General features: G+C 42.0%; 3 protein-coding genes across 5 annotated transcripts; 1 reads left to right on the top strand and 2 right to left on the bottom strand.

The window, feature by feature from the left end:
- Nucleotides 1-5800, bottom strand: LOC123502960 (insulin-like growth factor-binding protein complex acid labile subunit). The gene is given in 10 exon segments (XM_045252252.1): nt 1-187; nt 309-401; nt 670-881; nt 1434-1598; nt 2292-2406; nt 2817-2878; nt 2880-3053; nt 3352-3569; nt 3996-4208; nt 5227-5800. Coding segments are annotated over 9 exon segments (1428 nt in total). The 5' UTR covers nt 4198-4208; nt 5227-5800.
- Nucleotides 5801-5942: 142 nt separating this feature from the next.
- Nucleotides 5943-8637, bottom strand: LOC123503102 (cytochrome c oxidase subunit 6B2-like). Of its 3 annotated transcripts, none has more exons than XM_045252526.1 (3): nt 8500-8637; nt 7077-7161; nt 5943-6616 (listed from the first exon to the last, which is right to left on the bottom strand). In XM_045252526.1, the coding sequence occupies exons 2-3, from the start codon at nt 7151-7153 to the stop codon at nt 6400-6402; spliced, it is 294 nt and encodes a 97-aa protein (XP_045108461.1). In that variant the 5' UTR covers nt 7154-7161; nt 8500-8637; the 3' UTR covers nt 5943-6399. The 3 variants fall into 3 exon arrangements, with proteins under 3 accessions (XP_045108461.1, XP_045108462.1, XP_045108463.1); XM_045252527.1 differs by having other exon boundaries at nt 5943-6568; nt 8500-8615; XM_045252528.1 differs by having other exon boundaries at nt 5943-6568; nt 8506-8527.
- A 230-nt stretch (nt 8638-8867) lies between these two features.
- LOC123503100 lies at nt 8868-23047 on the top strand. Its single transcript, XM_045252525.1, has 8 exons — nt 8868-9467; nt 11528-11680; nt 12083-12224; nt 12506-12930; nt 13362-13522; nt 14244-14433; nt 21464-21561; nt 22239-23047. The coding sequence occupies exons 1-8, from the start codon at nt 9387-9389 to the stop codon at nt 22444-22446; spliced, it is 1458 nt and encodes a 485-aa protein (XP_045108460.1). The 5' UTR covers nt 8868-9386; the 3' UTR covers nt 22447-23047.
- Nucleotides 23048-23258: the final 211 nt, after the last annotated feature.

Genomic DNA, 23258 nt, shown 5'->3' with positions numbered 1-23258 from the left:
TCAAGCCTCAGAGGTGGTATCCATCTCCTCCGTGATGGTGATGGTGCTGCCGCTGCGCCGCACTGCGGTGTAGGCACCGGGGGGCCGCCGACACACCCACCCACGCTGCCAGTACACCAGGAGGGATATGGTGGCCAGGCTGGCACTCAGCCCGGCAATCATCACCACCACGAGGAATCCAAACGCACTGAAATACAATAAAGGATTTTGTTTCAACAGCTGTATACCTTTTACTGCCCTGAACCCATTAGGAATTAGAATACATCTGTCTGTCTGCTTGTGCTGCTGTCTACCACTGTGTTGCTTACCCCTGTGTTGCTGCGGGTGCAGCATTACACGTCAAATCCTTGTCCTTCACATGAACCAGCCGGTAACCTCGGAGGTGGCTTGGCTCGTGACACCTACAACAGAAAGAGAGAGAGAGAGAGAGAGAGAGAGAGAGAGAGAGAGAGAGAGAGAGAGAGAGAGAGAGAGAGAGAGAGAGAGAGAGAGAGAGAGAGAGATTAAATTTCCTTTCATTTATCTGTCAGCTGCTATATCAATTAACTGCTATATCATTCAATTTTTGTCACTTCTTCCTTCCTATAAACTTACCCTATCCTTACACCTCCCTATATGACACACACACACACACACACACACACACACACACATGCCAAACACTCACATCATCTTATCTCCAGTCTGTTCTCTGAAGAAGGTAGCATTTTTACCCAGAGCATGTTACAGTCACAGCGCCAATGATTGAACTCAAGGGAGACGTAATGGAGATGGTTCCAGGGCAAGAGGTCTTCTGGCAGAGTGTGCAGGGAGGAGTAGGAGAAAGTGAAGTCAAATGGTATGATTGAAGGTTCCTCGTCATTTTCTGTCTTGTGGAAAGCCTGTCAGGAGAAGAGAAGTGTGTTTCTGTAGAGAAATGAAGAACTAAAAGACCTGAAGAAAGCTAGACTGGCAGAGGAAAGGCTTGAATATTGGAAAATCTGGTAAATTAAATTATGACATGGCTGAATGATGGAACAGGGAGGAGAGAGATTACTGACTGCTTACATAAGGAGATGAAGGACTGAAAAAAACTGAACAGAGCTAGTGACTTAAAAAAAAAAAAAAAAAAAAAAGGATCAGAAACTGGAAAATCAGGGAAATCAAATGAGAAGAAGGCTGGATGGTGGAGTAGGGAGAAAGTAAAGGATGAGGAGTAACACATGAGGAAAAACCTGCATAATCAATAACATAAGAACAAAAGAACATTAAGAAATGAGGTAAGCTGTAACAGGGCGGCAGGTAAAACTATAAAAGACAGAGAGAAATAAGGAATAAGAGTTGAGCAGAAAGTAAAGGAGGAAAGAAATAAAACAAGAAAAATCACAAATAAAGTAAAAAAAAAAAAAAAAAAGCCAAGTTGAAGGTCAGAATAAGCAATGACGTCAGCTTACTCTACGGTCAACTTTTTCAATCCAAGGTATGTAGCGGAATACAATTTTCTCAAGGCGCATTAAGTCTCCAAAGGCATACGCGTCAATCCTGGTGAGCCGCAGCATCTGTTCCAGCGTGAGGGTACGGAGGTTGCTCAGGCCACCAAAGGAGTAGGCGCTCAGGGACTGCAAAGACGGAGGGCGCAATAATTAGCATCTACACTTCCCTTGCATGATTGGAAGATTGCTGGCTGAAGCACAAGAATGAACGGTGAAGGCTCTCAGGTAATGAACAAATAGATACCATGCAGATAACAAGCATTAATATTATTTGTAGTAGAAGTAGTAGCAGCAATGACAATAATAGTGTGACCCAGGCAAGACACCACACACTCACACACACACATCACTCGCACTGTTGGCCTGTGATGGAAATGAACAGTCTTCTGATCTACCATACTCCACCAAGGACTCTAGGTACACCACAGCCACCCACAAACACCCACAGTAACACCCAGCAGCACAGTCTACCCTTGCCTTTTCTCAACTCTTTCAGTACTGGGATGCAGTTCTACCTTGAATTTTGGGTGTGATTAGACAATTCTATTTACATTAGGAAAGCTCTACGTAGGTCAGAAGATATATGTCTAGAATCTTTACCATTTTAATCCCCTCATGAAATTCTGGAGCTGTATAGAATTGCCAAACAGTAACCAGAAAGAACATGAAAATTCATCATAGCACTGAAGGGGTTATAATGACTGTTCCCTATGCTGCACTTCAATCCTGAGATAACAATAGATGCATGGTACTTCCCACATAGGACTGCCTTGTGTTTTACTAGCAGTACTAATAATAAAACAACAAAGATGTGCTTACTGTGAAGAGGTTGCCAGAGAGGTCGAGGTTCAGCAGGGAAGAGCTCAGACCATGTAGAGTCCTGCTGGGCACCACTTTCAGCTGGTTGTAAGCCAGTGACACAGTCTCCAGTTTCCTGTAAACACACAACACTTCACTACCAGTCAATGTCACTGCTCTGACCTTCACACCTCACACCACACTAAAAGCTCTAGTATTGCAACAAAACAAGTTACTTAATGTATGCAGTAAAGATGATGAATATTCAGTAAGTTAATAGAAAGGGATCCAGTAAGTACTCCTTTAGAAAATTTCCTTCATGTATTTCTATTTTTTTCCTTACCCTAACCTACCTTCCTGCCTCTCCCTCAACTCACTTCATCCCTCAGCCAGAAACAGATCTAGTAAGATAAGTACTCCTCCATAAATCTTCCTTCACGTACTTTTATTTGTTTTCTTACCCTAACTACCTCCTCACAATGTGCCTACCTCCCCTCCACTTACTCCACCCCTGAGCCAGACCTCTACCTGCTGGGGCAAACTCACGTGAGATTGGCCACAAAGAAGTTTGCTGGGATTGACTTGAGATGCAATTTACTCAAGTCCAAGCCTTCTGAGGTCTGGTGTGTGTTGCAGGAGACCCTCATCTAGTTTTTCCAAGGGATTGAAGCCAATATTCAGTTCCTGTAGGCTTGTGAGCTCTTCAAAAATCTCCTTAGGCAGGCTAGTTATTCTGTTGTAGCTGATGTCCAGTTGGGTGAGGTTCTGAAGGCCACCAAATGCCTGCACAAGATGTAGTAACTGTTTACTAGTAATGTGGAAATGGTAATGAATAGTTATCATCAAGTACTGAACCTATGCTAGTTAAAATGTAATGGAAACTTTACTGTTGCTGCAATGGGTGGTTCTCAGTACGTACATACATTCCAGACAAACATGCACAGACTCTCACACACACTAAAATCCATCTCAACTCTAAAGCTTCTATGGGGAGAAAGGAAAACAATCTTCCCACCTCTGCATCACTGAAGTGAAAGGAAGTAGTACTGAACATGATAAAAGCACACCATGGGAGCTTCACCTCTGGATCCACACTTGAGATGAGGTTACTCCTGAGGTTGAGAGAAGAAAGGATGTACAGTTCAGCAAAGGGTCTGCCCGGAACACTCTCAAGGTCGTTCTCAGAGATGTCCAGGGAGACAAGGGAGCTGGAAGGACTGAAGGTGTCTGCGGCAATACTCTTGATGTGGTTACGGGCGAATGACACCTTTGTGTACACCTTGGGGATGTCAATACCACCTGTAGGAAAGAATACACACATCAGATTGAAAATAAGAGACTAACACTTCTTAAATAACACTTGAGGCAAAGAATACTGGGATCAAAAGCAATACACTGATAAATAGAAAGTTTGGCTACATTTCTTTCTCTCTCACACACACCCGCACATTTACAGAGGTTAGATTCAAAATAATAGACCAATACTTCTTAAATAACACCTTTGGCAAAGAATACTGGGATTGCAAGTAATAAACTGATAAATAGAAAGTTCTGGCCACCTTTCTCTCTCTCACACACACATACATACAGAAGTCAGATTCAAAATAATAGACCAATACTTCTTAAATAACATCTGAGGCAGTGGGATCAGATTCAAAGTAACAGACTGCTAAATAGAAAGTTTTGCTCCCTCTCTTTTTCACACACAGACACATACACACTCACCTTGTATATATGTAATGTTGCGATCCACACAGTCAATCCCTTGCCGCTCTGCCAGCACTAAGTCTTCTGGGCACTCACACACTTCCTTGCACAAGTCCATCTTAGTGTCTAACCATGCTAGCCATTTAGGGAAGCCTTCACTCTGACCCGCCATAGCCACCACCACCACCAATACCACCAAACTTTGCCACACACCACTCATGTCCTGCAAACCTATTGTGGGGTCATATTACAGTATAATGTTGATTTAATGAGAGTTCATTTTATATTGATTTCATGATAAATAGAACTTTTATTTTAAGGGAAGGTTCTTCATGTGAGAAAACGTATAAATTTCAGTGAATTTATCTATTTTTTATCATCATTTAATTGGATTCATGTTCAGTTAGTTTCCTGCATCAAGCCAACATATTCTCCTTCCCTGGTAATCTACAAATCTCCTTTTCAATAGATTAAAGTGTGTTTCCTTATGATAAACTTGTTGTCAACAAATTTGCTAGTAATATTTATATTGAAAGTTCCCTTTTGACTTAATTTAAGAGGGAGATTTCTTTCTTTTGGCTAACTCTCTTGGTCCTACAAGAGAACTGTCAACCATATAGGCTTTTTTTTTTTTTTGGTTTTGTGTTGCCCTTGACCAGTTATTGCCTCTTACATAAAAAAAAAAAAAAATTAATAATAAATAAATATAAAAATAAGAATTAGACACAGGAAGAGGGCACAAATGCAGGCAGGGAGTGGGCTGAGATGGTCTGGAGGCAGCATCCCAAGTCTTCTCCCCTCAGCAGCTCAGCAGCATGCCACCTCACCTCACTGCAACTCATAATGCTCCTCACTTCTAAAAATCTTGCTATGAATTATATCATCTGTTAGAATGAAAGCTATGACAACAAAGCATCAATCACCCTTCAAGAAAGATGTGCTATACTACCCATATAAAAACCACATGTATCCTAGCATCACATTTCCAGTGATGCAGATTCAGAGGCATGATGTGACTTTGTCTTTACCTGTTTGTCTCTTGGCAAAGTTTTTATCACCATTAATGTGTATTTTTGCATCCTTTGCTATACTTAATGGTTATTCAGGATGTTTTTTCCATAAGCTACTTTCAATCCAAGCTGATCTTTCCATCTCATCATCCATCCTGGTCATAAGCAATAACAAGGAAAAGAAAGAGAAAAATAACAATGATACAGATTGTTATCAATAAGACTGACTAATATCTTACCAGTGGACCTTGCTTTGACGAGACGTGGAGAAGAATGAGGCAAAGAAGTCAGCAGTTCCTCTTCAGATAAAGTTTACTAGCACACTGATTGCTTATCAAGATGGATAACCACCCTGCTGCCACCACCTCTCATTTCCCCATTCACTCCTCTACAACCAACTGTCACACTGCATATACTCACTTATAGCTGCACCAGAATCATCATTAATACATTTCTGTTGTTCTAATTCTAGTCATTATTCATCGAGTTATCTAATTTGTTATCTTCCACTATTCAGCTCACCTTATCTCCCTACAATACCAAATCCTTTTTTTCCAGCGACTCAATCTCTCTCCCTCTCTTCCCCATGTAACAACAATGTATGGTAATAGTAAAAGCTGATCAGCATCTTTGATCATTTACTAAATATTACATTGACTGGAAAACAGATACTATTTACAATTAAGTTCCAACATTACAGTCTGTCCAAGTCTTGCCTGCCTCTCTTCAACAACATAAAATATCTTCCATTTTTGTCCTTGTTCCAGACCATACAAGTATAAATTCCACAATCAATCTTCCCTAGCACAAAATAATCAGTTACATTCCAGAGATAAAAGGAAAATAAATAAAGTGCTAAATAAAACATAAACCAGACTAGTTTCATTCATTCACACATACACACACACCTATTTGTTGGGCTGCTTTTTGTTCTTGGGGTAAAGCAAACAAAGAGCCTGATGGGGACCTTTAATTGCATCACAGCAGATGAAAGAGTCGGCCTGAGGCGCCACTTAGGCTATCCTGCTGGTGCTGCAACTCCCTGTACAAATATCTACAGCAGGAGAGGCATGGTGCTCTCCACAGAGTGTTGAAGGAGACAAAGAGTGGCTAGTGAAGAAATGGCCGACTGTTCACCACTTGGCCAGCAACAGATACTATGCTCCATCTTTACTGTTCCCGGATCAAATGACAAGTGGATGACACAACAACTCTACATGAGATGTACATTAGTAAGACAGATGCAAATGTGTGCACACGTGTGTTTGGGTGTGCACAAGGAGCAAAATGCAAGACCCACAATACAATAAAACTCTGCTAACCATCTCTCACTCGTTCTCTCTCTCTTTCTCTCTCACTTTTATTTCCTAAGCCCGGACATTTACAGAAAGGAAGGAAAGGGAAAAGCTGATCTAGATCTTGCTGGGAAAACTGCCATTCTCCAGCTGCTCATCCCACTTCTCCACCCAAGCGTTGGGACACACGGAGCGGAACACCTTCTTGAAGTACTGGCATGGCTCGTACTCCTCACCCTTCAGCTTCTGGCAGCGGTGGAAGTCAACGTAGCTCTGGTAACAGTACCTGCCACAAAGCTCACAGTTACCACATACTACACCTGCTGCTGGAAACCTTAAATAAACCCATGGCCATGTTAGCAATCATAATTTTACATTTATGTACACAAAAACTAACTGGTTTCATCACACAACTATTCCCAGCTTACTACCTCAGCCTTAAAGGAAAAGAATGACTACAGTACTGTGCCCTCCACTCTTCCATGCCCCAGCTGACCCTAAGTGATTATAGCAATGGTGCTCATATGGGAACTAAATCCAGGAAATACAGTGGATGGAAGAGGGGACAAGCTCATAACTTTTATCTATTCAAATCTTGCTGTAAAACTTCACTTTTAAGATAAAAATGAGCACCTAAGTAAGATTTTTTTTTTAATGTTACTCTTCCTTTCTGTATTTTGGATATTCCCAGCAAACACACAGAGATTCTAGAACATAAATCATTCTACAAGTAAGAGTTGAAGACCACAAAATAAAGCAATGGTGTACTCAGAAGGTGGCTTTGTAACACATACTTGGTCTGGTTCTGGTTGGGGAAGCGAGGATCAAAGGGAGCAGTTTCCATTTGAGAAGACATGATGGCTTCAGACATAGTAGGTACTGTAAAGGGATGGCAGGAAGTGATTAATATTTCATGGTTCTTGTTTTGTGCAGACAATCATTGTTCATTATTGCTCCATGGTGAATCTCCATAACAATACACACCAAGAAATCAATTCCACTCATTTCCTAACCAAGTGACCAGGTCATGACTATACATGTAGACATGAATACAAATACAGACAGCCCCTCATATGTCATATGAACAAGGCAGGGTAAATATCTAGAAAAATCCTCATCACCAATCCTCTCCCCAAGAACAGCAAGCAGGTGGGGAAAGCTAAATTAGACCACTTTTGGCAATTTAAAAAAAATCTAAGGGAAAAAATGACTATTTCACAAAGAAGCTCCCAATTTTTTTTTCCCCCCCATAATATTTGCCAATGATTTGCTCTAGACTAGCCAAGGAGGCTGTGGCTCCCTGGACCCCTTTCTAGACTAGTTAGGGGGCCTGTGATCCCTTGGACTCCCCCTTTTAGACTAGCCTTCTAGACTGTTGTAGTGTCTTGGCCAGGGGTGCCTGGCCCACCCTGGAGGGGAGGGACTGACATGGCCAGGGCACCTCACCCACCCTCGATGGGAGGGACCACTGTGCCCAGGGGTTCCTCATCCACCCTGGAGGGGGAGGGGCTGCCACGGCTAGGGGTGCCTGGCCCACACAGGAGAGGAGGTGCCACTGTGGCCAGGGATACCTCGCCCACCCTGGAGGGGAGGGGCTGCCGTGGCCAGGGGCACCTCGCCCAGTCTGGAGGGGAGGGACCAGTGTGGCCAAGGGCACATTGCCCATCTAGGAGTGGAGGAGCCGCCGTGGCCAGGGGCACCTCGCCCACCCTGGAGTGGAAGGGCCGCCATGGTCAGGGGCACCGCGCCCACCCTGGAATGGAAGGAACGCCGTGGCCAGGGGCACCTCGCCCACCCTGGATTGGAGGGGCCGCAGTGGCCAGGGGTACCTCGCCCACCCTGTCGTGGAGGGGCCACCGTTGCCAGGGGCGCCAGCCCCACCCAGGGGTGTACAGTACAAGGGTTGATTCCCTAGGTCATTGCAAAGTGGCGGGGAAGCGGAAATAAAATGTGGACTGAATGGGGAATAAACGAGCCATGGTGGCCTACGAACATAGGCAGCACAGCGGTGCCCCAATAACAAGCCACCGTCCATGACCAACACAAGCGGCAGCCAGCCGGCCACAAAGGTCGCCGTCACTGAGGCCACACTGCCTTCCCGGCGGCCCAATCCATGCCTCAGGCGGTACATCTGTCACTGCAGCATACCTGGGGCTGGTACACAACCAGGCCAGTGCATTGGGGGACATAATATAAAGACGTGAACCAACCACTCACCTTCACCTTTCCTGGCGAGCAGCAGTAGCAGCAGCAGCTGAGTGGATCGCGATGACGCAATAAGAGAGCAGCGCCTTGCGCTCCACTCCTCATCTTCTCTGTCCTATAGATTTTCATCTCCTGTGGCTTATTTTGGTTGAAGTATTTACAGCAGTTTTCATATATAGTCTTTTTTTATTTTATATTTGGTGTACTGTCCTCCTACTAAAGTATTTCTCGTTATTATATGCCCTCAGTCTTCTTCTTTGCTTAAGAATAAATAAATAAGATGTCAGTTATCACATGAACAAATAAATAAATGGACAAATGAATAAATAGATAAGTGTGTTTCACTGTGTGTGTGTGTGTGTGTGTGTGTGTGTGTGTATTTAGATGCGCGATCCTTGTTGGTGTGGGCTTGGGAGTAGGGATGTAAACAAGCCAGGTCCTGCTGACCTGCTCAGGTGACAGGTGACTTGATCCACCCTGAGTGAGGCTGAGTTTGGTGGTGTGGACAGGCGCCTCCGACACACCTACCACTCCAGGCCGCGGCAGGCAGGACTCTCGCCACCACGGAAGGCCCTGAGGGGCTGCCCCGCCACCCACCACTGGACGCCGCCGCCCCACCGCCCACCTGCACTGGCTTGACGTGACAGCCCTCTGGAGCCTCACACTAACAGACATTCCTGAAGGCAGAACACTTGCTGCCACGCCGCCCCTCTGGCATCACCAGCACACCCAAGGGTGGCTCCCTGCACCCGGCCTGGCCCTCAACACAGTGCACATCCCACTACACCAGAGTCTTCCTCCACAAGTGTGCCCGCCTGCCTGGCCCGGGCCAAACAAGATCAGGAGGCTTGAGTCCCTCCCTCAATAAGTGGTCCCACTCCCAGGGTCTGTAGTCCAACATGACTTCTGTGGGCAAGGAGGAGGGGCAGGGAGACTCTGCCATAGGAAACCTTCTGTGTGGCTCGTGGGAGCTGGTTCAGGTACGAGTAAAGCCAGTACACCTCCACTGTGCACACTCTCTGCTGTCCCACCACCACCACCACCTTGTCTGTGTTCTGTATGAAAGTCCATTCATTGACATGAACTAAGGTGGGGCTCCTGCGAGTACTGGCTGTGTCCACCATAAGGAAATTAATTCCTCTGAAATATCACTGGAAGATAAATCTTGCAGTGATAGAGCCGGCAGTGAGGCGAGCCCACACCCTAGAGCACCTTGTTTTTGTGGCGAATGGGTCACTTCAACACACCCTCACTTGTCTTGTATCCTGCTCTTGCTCCTGTGATTATGTAACATGTTCTCATTTCATATTTTATCATGCCTACTTTAAGGGGACCGTCCAATGGCCATGGTACCGAAAAAATCTGAAAAATATCGAAAATCCATGAAACACCACCAGAGCATCCCCAAACATATGGCAACATAGTGATGGAGTATTTTGGGGGAATACGCTAAAATACATGGAGTATTTAAATTTTAAAGGGCCCCTGCCACGCCCACTGCAGCCAAGGGCTCCCCCCCCACTCTGTACCATAAATGATGGTAATAAGCACGGAAAATGCCATGAAAAGTGGTTTCTTTGGTAAGGAAAGGTGGGCGCTGGCAACTCAGTACTATGATGTACACAGGAACACACCCTCTCCTGTTCCATTTCAGTGTCCATGTGACTGCGATGGGAGGAGGATGTATTGAGTATCTCGCCTGTTGTTTCACGCCTTGCAAGTCACAATCCATACTATTTTACCTGCTTTTTTTGCCTTACAATGTCTAAACAAACGGTGCAAGGGGAAATTACAAGTTGTACCGACTATGCATGGATGGGAGACACCCTCGCCTTCGAGCGACTAATACCTACAGTCATTGTAGGGGCGGCCAGGTGCCATATGAGTCTTACAGAATATTCTAAACATGCCTTAAAAACATAGGTATATGATGCACATGGTGGTGTATGAGCATGAAATATCCAACCCAATTATATGTACAGGTTCATAGAGGACGAAAAATGACATCTCTGGGGTGTTTTGCCTTTTTCTCAGTTTCCACTTTTTTATCATTCAAATCGTATCTTCTCCCACATTTCTCTATGGATTTTCAATTTTGAGGTATCATTTTAAAGCTCAATGAAGCTGCTACATTTCCATCTCATAGAATTTGGAAAAATTTATTTTCTGTGCCACAATGTAATTTCATAAAAAAAAAAGCGAAAAAAAAAATCATAATGGCCATCAAACTAAAAAATTCAAAAGCCAAAGTTTTGTTGCACCACATACTTCATATATGTACTGGCAGAGTTGAAATCTGCCCTCCGGTGACAAAGTTTATAGGAAAAATATGAAAATTTTATTTTTTTTATTTTTCATGCAGTTATTTATGCTTAGATTCTCTTGTAACTACTAAACTAACATTGTGTAATAGTCATCTATCTGTCCTCTTTATTTTAGATTTTTTAAAAACCTAACCGGATGGTTCCCCTAAGATTGCAATACTGATTTTGCCTCCATGATGTATTAGGATTGAGTGTTTTGAGTTTCAGTATGTTTTACACAAATTTAATCCCTTCAGTACCATAATGCATTTTCATATTTATTCTGCTTACTATTTGGTGATTTTATACAGCATCATAAACTTATGTGGGAAATCAAAATAGCAAAGACTATAGCCATTAATCATCTGACCTCCTTTGACCCTTCTTAATGTCAGTAAACTGGTCTAATCATACAAAAATCTAAAGGTAAAAATATGTTCTATTACTGAAGGGGTTAAAGTTGTAAGTTTGTTGGTTTCAGTTCTGTTTTCTATCAGTGGTGCTCTCCAGAATGTCAGCCAGGCACACAATACCCCTCCTCCATAGTGCCCCTCCACAGCAACAACTCACCAGTACACAGGTTAAGCTCATTGACTCATCCTGAAGCAATCTGCCGACCTCAGAGTGAGATTAGTGTGCTGCCGTGCCACTAACAAGAACATGATTTTTTAACATTTAAATAACCCTTTTTATATGAGAATAGCAAATGATCTTAAATATTCTCATTATACTTACAGAAAATCCTAGAAAACCTGAGCTACTATGAGGTGTCCAAGCTGCGACTGGTGTGCCGAATATGGGCCGATGTGGGGGAGATGATCCTGGCCAAGAGGCGGCCACTCCACTACCTCACCATCCACCCGCACTGCATCCCCACCACACATGGCAAGGTGCTCACTGGTGCCATATAGATAATGAATAGACCAATGACATCCACTGTAGAATAGGCTGGAGTATGGTGCAGAATGTGTGAGAATGAGCATTAGCAAAGCAAGCTCCAGGTGAAGCAGTCGAATGAATAATAAAGTAATTGAATAAGCAGATTAGTATATGTATTCTTGGCTTTTGTTTTGCATCATTTCCTAATCACATTGTATATAAATGGGCTTAGGAATGGTAGACATGTATCCCTTCTTTTGGCTAACTCTCTTGGACCTGCAAGGGGACTTTTCATATTACGTTGCCCTTGGTCAGTTTTCCCCTTTTACATGAAAAAATAAGATCAAGTAAAGGAAGCAGACAGAAGTAATGAGTCTAGAAGGGATAGTGAATGTTTGATTGCCTCATTGCAGGTGGCCATCGGGGAAGTGACTCCCGCCAGCTTGTTGGAAGGGTTCTTCATGCACATCGTGAGCAAGCCAAGGTACTGCCTGGCCTTCTGCAATGCCAACTGGCTCTACAGGACAGACATCTTTGACCACACTGGCAGGAAAGGTGAGTGCAGGGTGGTGGTGGCTTGAATGAGGGAAGGTGATTAGCCCCAGGATACTCACAACTCACCACAAAGCACCAAGTAACACTGGGAAGAGGAAACCACCATAGCACACCCAATGTATTTGTTTTAAAGCAATGAGCATGAATTACAGCATCACTTTTCATATGCACTTTTTGCTTTATTCATTACTTATGGTGATCTTTTCATGCAGCAAATGTTTAATTCATTAACCTTCACCATGAGAAGCAATGTGAATAACACAAGCCATTTCCACCCACAGCTCCCATCACCATCTCCGAATACCTCCATGAGAGACTGCCACTGTCATGTGACCTTGGGGTGGTGTCGGCAACTGGTATCATTGGGACAGTAGAGAGTGCCTATCAGGGTCATTGGCTGCAGTGTGCCAGAAGCATGAACCAAGAGATACTCAACTTTCTAGAAGGCACAGATGACACGCCCCAGTGCAAACCCCCCAAGCGTGCACGGAAGGAGAAGACTGAGGAGGTGGTGGGAGGTGAGGGGGAGGCCAAGGGAGCAGTGTGTGAGGCGAAGAGGTCTAATGTTGGCTACAGCATTGAGGTGGAACAGAACAGTCCAGCCATGGCAGACGCCGATGCTCTCTCCCTCATCATCATTCCTCATCACCCCGGTGTCACAGTGAAGTTTTTTGACATCTCACCCCAAAAGTTTTATTCAGAATTTGTAAGTGTTCTCTGGTTTGGCCTTTGTGTTTCCTTCCTTGCTTTTAGGCTCATATTCTCAAACACTTTCAAAAGGCTTTATTTGAATTTACACAAGTTTTTTAAGGTGTTTTACAGTTCTAGAGGCAAAGTGGCAAGATTTCTCTTGGAGAAGCACTATAAAACTCTGCTAATCATCTCTGTGGCCTTTGAAAATAGTTTTGGTGAGAGAGCAAAGCATTTCTAAATACAGACCTTTGTCTCATACATCTCTTGTGCTCTAATCTTTTTCTGTTTGCTAACTTTCCCATGTGAAGTATTTCACCATTGCTGTCCCATTTTCAAGGAACAGAACTAGCAGACAACTTATATAGACCTTGATTATGTTATTTTCCCTATAGCAAGTGACTGTTATTGGTTCTTGTCACTTGTCATGATGCCTTGCTTTCCCAGCGTGGCGGCAAAATTCTGTCCAACAAGCTGGTGATATCAGAGGAAGAATTCAATGAGCTGATGTCTCTCTCCCCGTGTGACCATCTTGCCTCCCTCCTCCTCTTTGACACCTGTTACGACAACAGCTTCACCAATGGCTTTGTGAAGGCTGCCCTCAACAGGTGTGTAGGTTTGTGCCTGCATTCAGATCATTCCACAGTTTGTATAGAGTTAGGTATTATAGTTTCAATAATTAATGGAATACTGCCACTGAATTTTCTATATAAATGACTGGGTCTGTTTTTGCATAGATGAAACTAGTGAAGATGTATCACTGGAATGCAATATAAGGTGACACTCTGTAACTATTTCCTAAATTCCTTATCATTCCCTGTCACTATTCTCTAATCTTCCTTTCTATATCCTATCTCATCCTTCCTTTATTCCCTTATCTCTCCTTCCTTTTTATTTTCTATCTCATCCTTCCCCTCTTAACCTGGTCTTTCAGGCGGTGGTGAGTGTGGGATCGGGCAGATGTCCATGTGTAGGTTCGAATCCCACCACGTATGACCGTGAAACTATGCCATTTGTTGAGTGGTTTAAAGTTACCTACATGTCACCATGATACCCAGGTTCTAGGTAGTTACACCAAAGATGTGCTTGGGTGGTGATATGGACCCTAATATGGGTACCACTATAAATAAAATTGCTTGTGTCACTAATGGGTGGAAGCTTAACAGCACTTCCTATACATACTCTTCAAGTATACCTACAGGCGCTTTAGGCCATAGCGTAAAAAAACACCTTCATTCCCTTAGCTCTCCTTCCTTTCTATCCTCTATCTCGTTCTTCCCTTGTAACCTGGTCTTTCATTCCTTCATTCCCCATCCTCTCCTCCCACAGAGAGGACTACAAAGTGGCGCTGGGTGGAGGTGTGGCCGATGCATTTCACAGTGGCCGCACCAGCAAGTTTGTCCCCACCACAGACCACATCTTTGGTATAGCAGTGACTGGCCCCAACATCAGAGCAGCCTCGGTGGTCATCCCTGCAAGTGTGGACAACCCCAGGCATCTTGGACGCTACATGCTGAGGGTGGGTGGTGGTGGTGGTGGTGGTGGTGGTGGTGCTGGTGCTAATGCTGCTGTCTAGTCTTCTGTTTTTGTTCTGATGTATGTCATTAATGATCCTCACTGAACTGTCACCAACTGTATCCTGCCTGACATACACACACACACACACACACACACACACACACACACACACACACACACACACACACACACACACACACACACACACACACACACACACACACACACACACACAAAACACACACACACACATGGACACACACACACACACACACACACACACACACACACACAAACACACACACACACACACACACACACACACACACACACACACACACATGGAGATAGGAGAGATCTTAGCTTCAGAAGGTGGAAGCATGGAATAGTTTAGGCGTGGAAGTGGTCAACATAGGAATATTCATGATTTTAAGAAAAAGCTGGACATTAATAGATATGGAATTAGGCATAGCTCTTTTCCGTATGTTACAATTAGGTAAATACATGTATTCCAACATAAATGGAGTGATATCGGGATTTTAGAACTCAACGATTACTTGAGGACAAGAACCCAGATATTGTGGGTCTTACTGAAACAAAACTGAGAGAGGAGAAGACCTGATGATGGTTGGAGAAGGAAATATAATGTTTGGAAAAGAAATAGAGTAGGTAAGATGGGAGGAGGAGTGATGTTGCTGGTTAAAAAGATATAAAGGTGGATCAAGTGAAAGAAGGTATGGGAAAGGCAGAAGTGCTAAAGATCAGAGCAGAAACTAATGAAGGAAAAAGAGGCACTACATAGTGGTGTACGTACCACCTAAGACAAATGCATGGTCAGTACAGGAATATGAAGAAATGATAAGTGATACAGGAACATGTCTGGAAGAAATGTTGGGTGGCTGTGAACGAACTATAATGATGGGAGATTTTAATTGTAAAGAGGTGTGTTGGGAGGACTGGTCAATGGAAGGATCAGAGACAACATGGGGAAATACACTATTGACACTGGCAATGGAAAATGTGTTAACTCAGTGGGTCAAAGAAGATACTAGGTTTGGAGGAGAGGGAGCATCGTCAAGACTGGACTTGGTCTTTAGTACAGAGCCAATGGTCATTGAGGAGATGAGGGTGGAGTGCCCTTTAGCAAGAGTGATCATGCAGTTTTGGAGTTCAAGGTGATAGATGAAGAGAAATCTAGAAGAAATGAAGAATATAAAGTGGGAAGATGGAATTATGCCAAGACAGATTTTGGAAACCTAAAGAAATTCTTTCAAGAGACAAATTGGATGAAATTCAAGAGTGCTAAGGAGCAAATGAAAAGTGGAAGGAATTTATAAAAATATACAAAGAAGGTGAGAAAAATTTGTACCAATAAGACAACATAGAAGTTGGAAAGCAGGACTGGTTTAACGATAGATGTGAAAAGGCTAGAACAAGAAAAGAGGATGCATGGAAGAGGTGGAGAAGGAAAAGACGGATTAAGCAGTGGGAAAGTTACAAAAGAGCAAGAAATGAATATGTGTTGATTAGAAGAGAAGAAAGAAAGAAACAAGAAAAGGATATAATTGATAAATGTAAAGACCAACCAAGGCTTTTTACAGACATGTGAACAACAACATCAAAAATAGAAAGTATTGAAAGTTTAGAAGTAAATGGGTATGCAGTGAAGATCCCAGGAAATGGCAGAGGCTATGAATGGATGCTTTCGGAAGGTATTCACAAAGGAGACTGCTTTTGACAAACCACTGGTAATGGAACAGAAAGGGATTATGAAGGAGTTTCAAGTAACTGTGGAGGAGATCAAGAATATGATGGGGAGTTTAGAAGTGAGAAAAGCTGTGGGACCTGATGGGGTATCAGGATGGATTTTAAGAGAATGCAGGAGCAACTGGCAGAAAAAGTTTGTGAAGTAATTGATGCCTCATTAAGGGAAGGTGTAGTGCCCCAAGACTGGAAAAGAGCTAACATTGTCCCAATCTATAAATCAGGTAACAAGAGAGACCCATTGAACTATAGACCAGTGTCACTTACAAGTGTGGTAGCTAAGATGTGTGAGAGGGTGGTGAAGAATAGATGGACAGACTTCTTGGAGAAAAATGACATACTTTGTGAGTGTCAATTTGGTTTTAGAAAAGGGCGTTCATGCACGACAAACCTGATATGTTACTATTCGAGGGTGATAGATGTAATACAGGAAAGAGATGGTTGGGCTGATGGAATATATCTGGATTTAAAAAAGGCCTTTGATAAGGTACCACACCGGAGACTGATCTGGAAACTTGAAATGGTAGGAGGAGTGCATGGCAGTTTACTAAAATGGATGGAAGACTTTTGGTAGGAAGAGAAATGAGAACAATAATTAAGGACAGACCATCAGAATGGGGATTGGTGGAGAGTGGAGTTCCACAGGGATCAGTGTTGGCACCAGTAATGTTCGCGGTCTACATAAATGACATGGTGGATGGGGTGTCCAGTTATGTGAGCCTATTTGCAGGCGATGCAAAATTGTTAAGAAAAGTGAGATGTGACAAAGATTGCGAACTACTCCAGGAAGACTTGGACAGAATATGGAAATGGAGCTGTACATGGCAAATGGAGTTCAACACGACAAAATGCAAGAAAATAGAGTTTGGCAAGAGTGAAAGAAGAATCAGGAGTATGTACAAGATAGGAAATGAAGACATAAAACCAGTCATGAAGAAAAAGACCTTGGGGTGACAATTACCAATGACCTATCGCCAGAGAGACATATAAACAAAATAATTGGAGAAGTATTGAACTTATTGAGGAACATAAGAGTGGCGTTCGTATATTTAGATGAAGAAATGATGAAGAAAATAATTACTGCAATGATAAGACCGAGGCTTGAATATGCAACAATACAGTGGGCTCGAACTTAAAGAAACACATAGGAAACTAGAGAAAGTACAGAGGGCTGCAACAAAATGGTGCCTGACTTAAGAGATTTGACTTATGAAGACAGACTGAAAAGAATGCAACTTCCGACCCTGGAAAACAGAAGAAAGGGAGACCTGATAGCAATATACAGAGTGATGATTGGCATGGAAAAATGGATAGGGAAGATCTGTGTATGTGGAATGAAAGAATGTCGAGAGGGCATGGGAAAAAACTAAAATGGCCACTTATAGGAGAGATGTGAAAAATATAGCTTCCCTCATAGAAGGGTGGAAGCATGGAATAGTTTAGGCGTGGAAGTGGTCAACGCAAGGAATATTCATGATTTTAAGAAAAAGCTGGACATTAATAGATATGGAGCGGGACAACACGAGCATAGCTCTTTTCCGTATGTTACAACACACACACACACACACACACACACACACACACACACACACACACACACACACACACACACACACACACACTGTATTTATTTAGATTTAAAAAAGGCGTTTGATAAAGTGCCACATGGAAGATTTCTATGGAAGTTAGAGGAGAAGGGTGGCTTAAAAGGAAGTACATTGAGATGGATGAAAAATTACTTGAGGGGGAGAGAAATAAGGACGATAGTTAAAGATATGAAGTCCAAGTGGAGAACAGTAGACAGCGGAGTGCCACAGGGGTCAGTATTGGGCCAATACTTTTCTCGTATATATAAACGACATGCCAGAGGGAGTGAACAGCTACATAAATCTGTTTGCGGACGATGCGAAACTGTGCAGAGTCATTAAACAAAAAGAGGATTGTGAAATACTACAGGAAGACTTAAACAAGATCTGGAAATGGAGTAAAAAAATGGGATATGGAATTCAATGTGGACAAAAGCCATGTCATGGAAATGGGAAAAAGTGAAAGACGACCCGTGGAAATCTATAAGATGGGAGATGGAGTAGAACTAGAAAAAGTAAAAAAGGAAAAGGACTTGGGAGTGACAATGGAAGAAAACAATCAACCGGTAAGCCATATTGATAGAATTTTCAGAGAAACATATAATTTGCTAAGAAATATTGGATTAGCATTTCACTATATGGACAAAGAAATGATGAAGAAATTGATAAGTACTAAAATAAGACCTAGATTGGAATATGCAGGAGTTGTGAGGACACCCCATAAAAAAAAAAACACATAAGGAAATTGGAGAGACTACAAAAAATGGCTACAAGAATGGTTCCAGAATTTAAAGGGATGACATTTGAGGAGAGACTAAAAGCTATAGATCTACTAACCCTGGAACAGAAAAGAGAGAGAGGGGATCTGATACAAGTTTATAAATTGATTAACGGAATGGATCAAGTGGATAGTAAGAAACTAATCCTGAGAGAAGAATATGACATTAGAAGCACAAGATCGCATAGTAAGAAACTGAGGAAGGAAGATGTCTGAGAGATGTTAAAAATTTAGTTTCCGCAAAGATGTGTTGAGACTTGGAACAGTTTGAGTGAGGAAGTGGTGTCAGCAAAGAGTGTACATAGTTTTAAAGAAAAATTGGATAAGTGTAGATATGGAGAGGGCCACACGAGCATAAAGCCCAGGCCCTGTAAAACTACAACTAGGTAAATACACACACACACACACACACACACACACACACACACACACACACACACACACACACACACACACACACACACACACACACACACACACACACACACACACACACACACACACACACACACACACACATTGGGAAAGAGTGACCATGTAATATTAGAAAGGGATATAGAAGAGGGAAAGGAAGATAGAGACGAGTCATACAAAGGAGACCGATTAAATTACAGAAAGGCTGATATTAAGAATCTCAAGAACTATTTTAAATACGTTAACTGGGAGGAGATGGAAAACTCAGAGACAGTGCAAGAGAAGTATAACTTATTTTTGGAAATATACAAAACAGGAGTCAGGGAATATGTCCCAAAATATAGACCTAAAGAAGAAGGAAAGAAAGATCGGTTTAGCGCAAGGTGTGCTCAGGCAAAGGAGAAAAGAGATGGAGCATGGAAAAGGTGGAGGAGAAATAGAAATCCAGTAAATAAGGAAAACTTCAAGGCAGCGAGAAATGAATATGTTAAGGTGAGGAAGGAAGAGGAAAGAACTATGAAAAGGACATCGTTGAAAAATATAAGGAGCAACCAAAATTGTTCTACAGATTCATAAATGGAAAAATTAGGCAAAAAGAAACAATAGAAAGGTTAAAAGGAGAGAACGGGATGGTGGAAGACCCAAAAAGTATGGCAGAACTATTAAATAATAAATTTCAGGAGGTCTTTACTAAGGAATCCAAATTTGAAAAGCCACAGGGTAATAGAGAGACTGTCTATATGAAAGAGATTAAAGTAACCAAGCTTGAAATAAAAGAGTTAAGAAGAAATTGGCTGAAGAGAAGGCAATGGGACTGAATGAAGTCTCAGGCAGAATACTGAAAAAATGTAGGGAAGAACTAGCAAGTCCTATATACAACATCATAAAATGCTCAATAGAAAATGGAACAGTACCAGTAGAATGGAAAAGAGCTGAGGTGGTTCCCATATATAAGAGCGGAAGGAAGGAAGAACCTTTAAATTACAGACCGGTATCACTAACTAGTGTAATATGCAAGATGTGTGAAAGAATAATAAAGAAACAATGGATCGAGTTCCTTGAAGACAACAAATTAATATCAAATAGCCAATTTGGTTTTAGAAAAAGATGGTCGTGTGTAACTAATTTATTGAGTTTCTACTCTAGAATAGTTGATAGAGTACAAGAGAGAAAGAGAGGGATGGGTTGACTGTATTTATTTTTATTTAAAAAAGGCTTTTGATAAAGTGCCACATGCAAGATTACTGTGGAAGTTAGAGGAGAAGGGTGGCTTAAAAGGAAGCACATTGAGATGGATGGAAAATTATTTGAGGGGGAGAGAAATAAGGACGGTAGTTAAAGATATGAAGTCCAAGTGGAGAACAGTAGAAAGCGGAGTGCCGCAGGGGTCAGTATTGGCGCCAATACTTTTCCTCATATATATATAAACGACATGCCAGAAGGAGTGAACAGCTACATAAATCTGTTTGCGGATGATACGAAACTGTGCAGAGTTATAAAGTAAAAAGAGGATTATGAAATACTGCAAGAAGACCTAAATAAGATCTGGGAATGGAGTAAAAAGTGGGAAATGGAATTCAATGTGGACAAAAGCCATGTCATGGAAATGGGAAAGAGTGAAAGACGACCCGTGGGAATCTATAAGATGGGAGATGGAGTAGAACTGGAGAAAGTAAAAAAGGAAAAGGACTCAGGAGTGACGATGGAAGAAAACAATGGTAAGCCATATTGATAGAATTTTCAGAGACATATAATTTGCTAAGAAATATTGGATTAGCATTTCACTTCATGGACAAAGAAATGATGAAGAAATTGATAAGTACTATAATAAGACCCAGATTGGAATATTCAGTAGTGTGGACCCCTCATAAAAAGAAACACATAAGGAAATTGGAGAGACTAGAAAAAATGGCTACAAGAATGGTTCCAGAATTTGAAGGGATGACATATGAAGAGAGACTAAAGGCAATGGATCTACCAACCCTGAAACAAAGAAGGGAGAGAGGGGATCTGATACAAGTTTATGAATTGATCAACGAAATGGACCAAGTGGATAATGAGAAACTGATCCTGAGAGAAGAATATGACATTCAAAGCACAAGATCCCATAGTAAAAAGCTGAGAAAGGAAAGATGTTTGAGAGATGTTAAAAAATATAGTTTCTCACAAAGATGTGTTGAGACGTGGAACAGTTTGAGTGAAGAAGTGGTGTCAGCAACGAGTGTGCATAGCTTTAAAGGAAAATTGGATAAGTGTAGATATGGAGATGGGGCCCTGTAAAAGTACAACTAGGTAAATACACACATACACCCACAAACACACACACACACAAGCAGTACAACAGTGGCCTTGACAAATACAATCACTGGTTTGTATGTATAATTCTATCTTACTAGAAAAGGTGAGGCAAAGTAGCATCATATTACTACTGAGACATTGTAGTAGCAGTAATGTATTTCTTATTGTGTTTGCTTATGGTGTTCCTTTAGCTGAAGTCATGTGGTCTTCCTGAGAAGCAGAGCGTTGCCTTCATGTTCACCTGCTGTGGCCGTGGCTATGGCTCCTGGCTGCCTATTCCTAAGTTCAGGTGAGTGCTGTGTAAGAGAGTGCCGACGTTTGCTTGAGACACAGCTTGAGTGAGTTTAAAAGACAGAAGCCTTGGAGGTAGAGACAGATTGCCTTCACTTCCCTGTGTTCACTCAAATATTATTAATTAATCTTCACACACTTTTCATCCCTTTTGAGAAACATAAACATCCATTATTTCCTTCACCTCACATGAATATTGTTGTGCCAAGGTGTGTGTTGTCAGGTGCAATCAGATGTGAGGCACAAGGGATTTCTCTGGTCAGCTGGTGTTTTTCAGTAGCACAAATCCACCACTTAAGACAGCAATGTTCTAATGAAGTGATGATCTTTACCCCAAACTAGCCACTTAGAAGCAAGAATTATTCCCTAACACTTCATAATTTGTCAGATATTGGAGTTTCTGTTCAGCCATTCATTGTCATCATGTGAATGGCAATTTTTTTCTATTATGCAAGAGGGGAAAGCTGGCCAAGGGCAACAAAAAATCATGAATAAAAGGGCCCATGCAGGTTTGAGAGAGTTAATCAAAAGGAAAGGATAAATGTCTTGAAACCTCGCTCTTAAATTGAACCGAAGTCATAGGAAGTTGGAAATACAGAAGCAGGCAGAGAGTTCCAGAGTTAACCAGAGAAAGGTATGAATAATTGAGAGTTAATTCCTTCCTCCCCTGACCAGCTATGAGAATGTGGAGTCCAAGGCGTTCAGACGGACCTTCCCAAACACACCGATCTTTGGGTTCTTTGGGCGTGGGGAGATTGGCATCACACACCTGCCCAAGTTCCCCTCGCCAGACAGCGGTGAGGAGGAGAAAGTAACGCCCAAGAAGAGGAGGAAGGCCTTTCACCAATACTCCACCATTATTGTCCTTCTCTCCTTTCTATGATTGGTGTGGGACCTACAAATGTTCATCAGGTTTCCTTCCTTATGTTTTCCTATTGCTTGTCATTTTGTAAGGCAGATGCAAAGGACACACACACACTCTCTCTCTCTCTCTCTCTCTCTCTCTCTCTCTCTCTCTCTCTCTCTCTCTCTCTCTCTCTCTCTCTCTCTCTCTCTCTCTCTCTCTCTCTCTCTCTCTCTCAGGTGTCTTAATGTGTATGTGACATTCATTGATAGTATCCACAGGAGTAGCATTAATGACAACTGGTTCACATTTATTGTTATTTGTTTTCTTTTGGATAGGGTAGACTTGCTATGTATATTTTGATACTGTTCATCACCAACTTTCACCATGCAGAATTTATTAATAAATTTTTGTCATACTTTATTAATGTGACATAACTTAAACTTCATTAAAGTAACACTTATAACATTACATTTCAAAGAGTTGGCGCGTTACAGCAGAAGTATTATGTATTGTAGGGCCCACTCAGTCATTCATGGAAGAGGAAATAAAGATTTGATACTAAGTTAAATAGTAATAGTGACAAGTTTGAATTTACCGTTTAGTAATTCAATAATGTAATAAATTGTACATAATGAAAGATTAACGTTTCAGTCTCCTAAACTTTGTGGGTAAAAAAAGAAAAACGTAAAAGAAAAAAAAATCTAATAACTGCATACATACAATGCACAGACGCGCTTCACGTATTCCTATAGACTCGCAAAAACAAACAAGCAAAAATAGATAAATAAATAATAATAATAACAATAACAAATAAATATAAAAAAAAATATCGAGTACATTGTGACGTG

This window comes from Portunus trituberculatus, chromosome 13 (assembly GCF_017591435.1).
Source record: "Portunus trituberculatus isolate SZX2019 chromosome 13, ASM1759143v1, whole genome shotgun sequence".
Lineage (NCBI taxonomy): Eukaryota > Metazoa > Arthropoda > Malacostraca > Decapoda > Portunidae > Portunus > Portunus trituberculatus.
The sequence above is the reverse complement of the archived record's forward strand: the minus strand, read 5'-3'. Positions and strand labels throughout refer to the sequence as shown.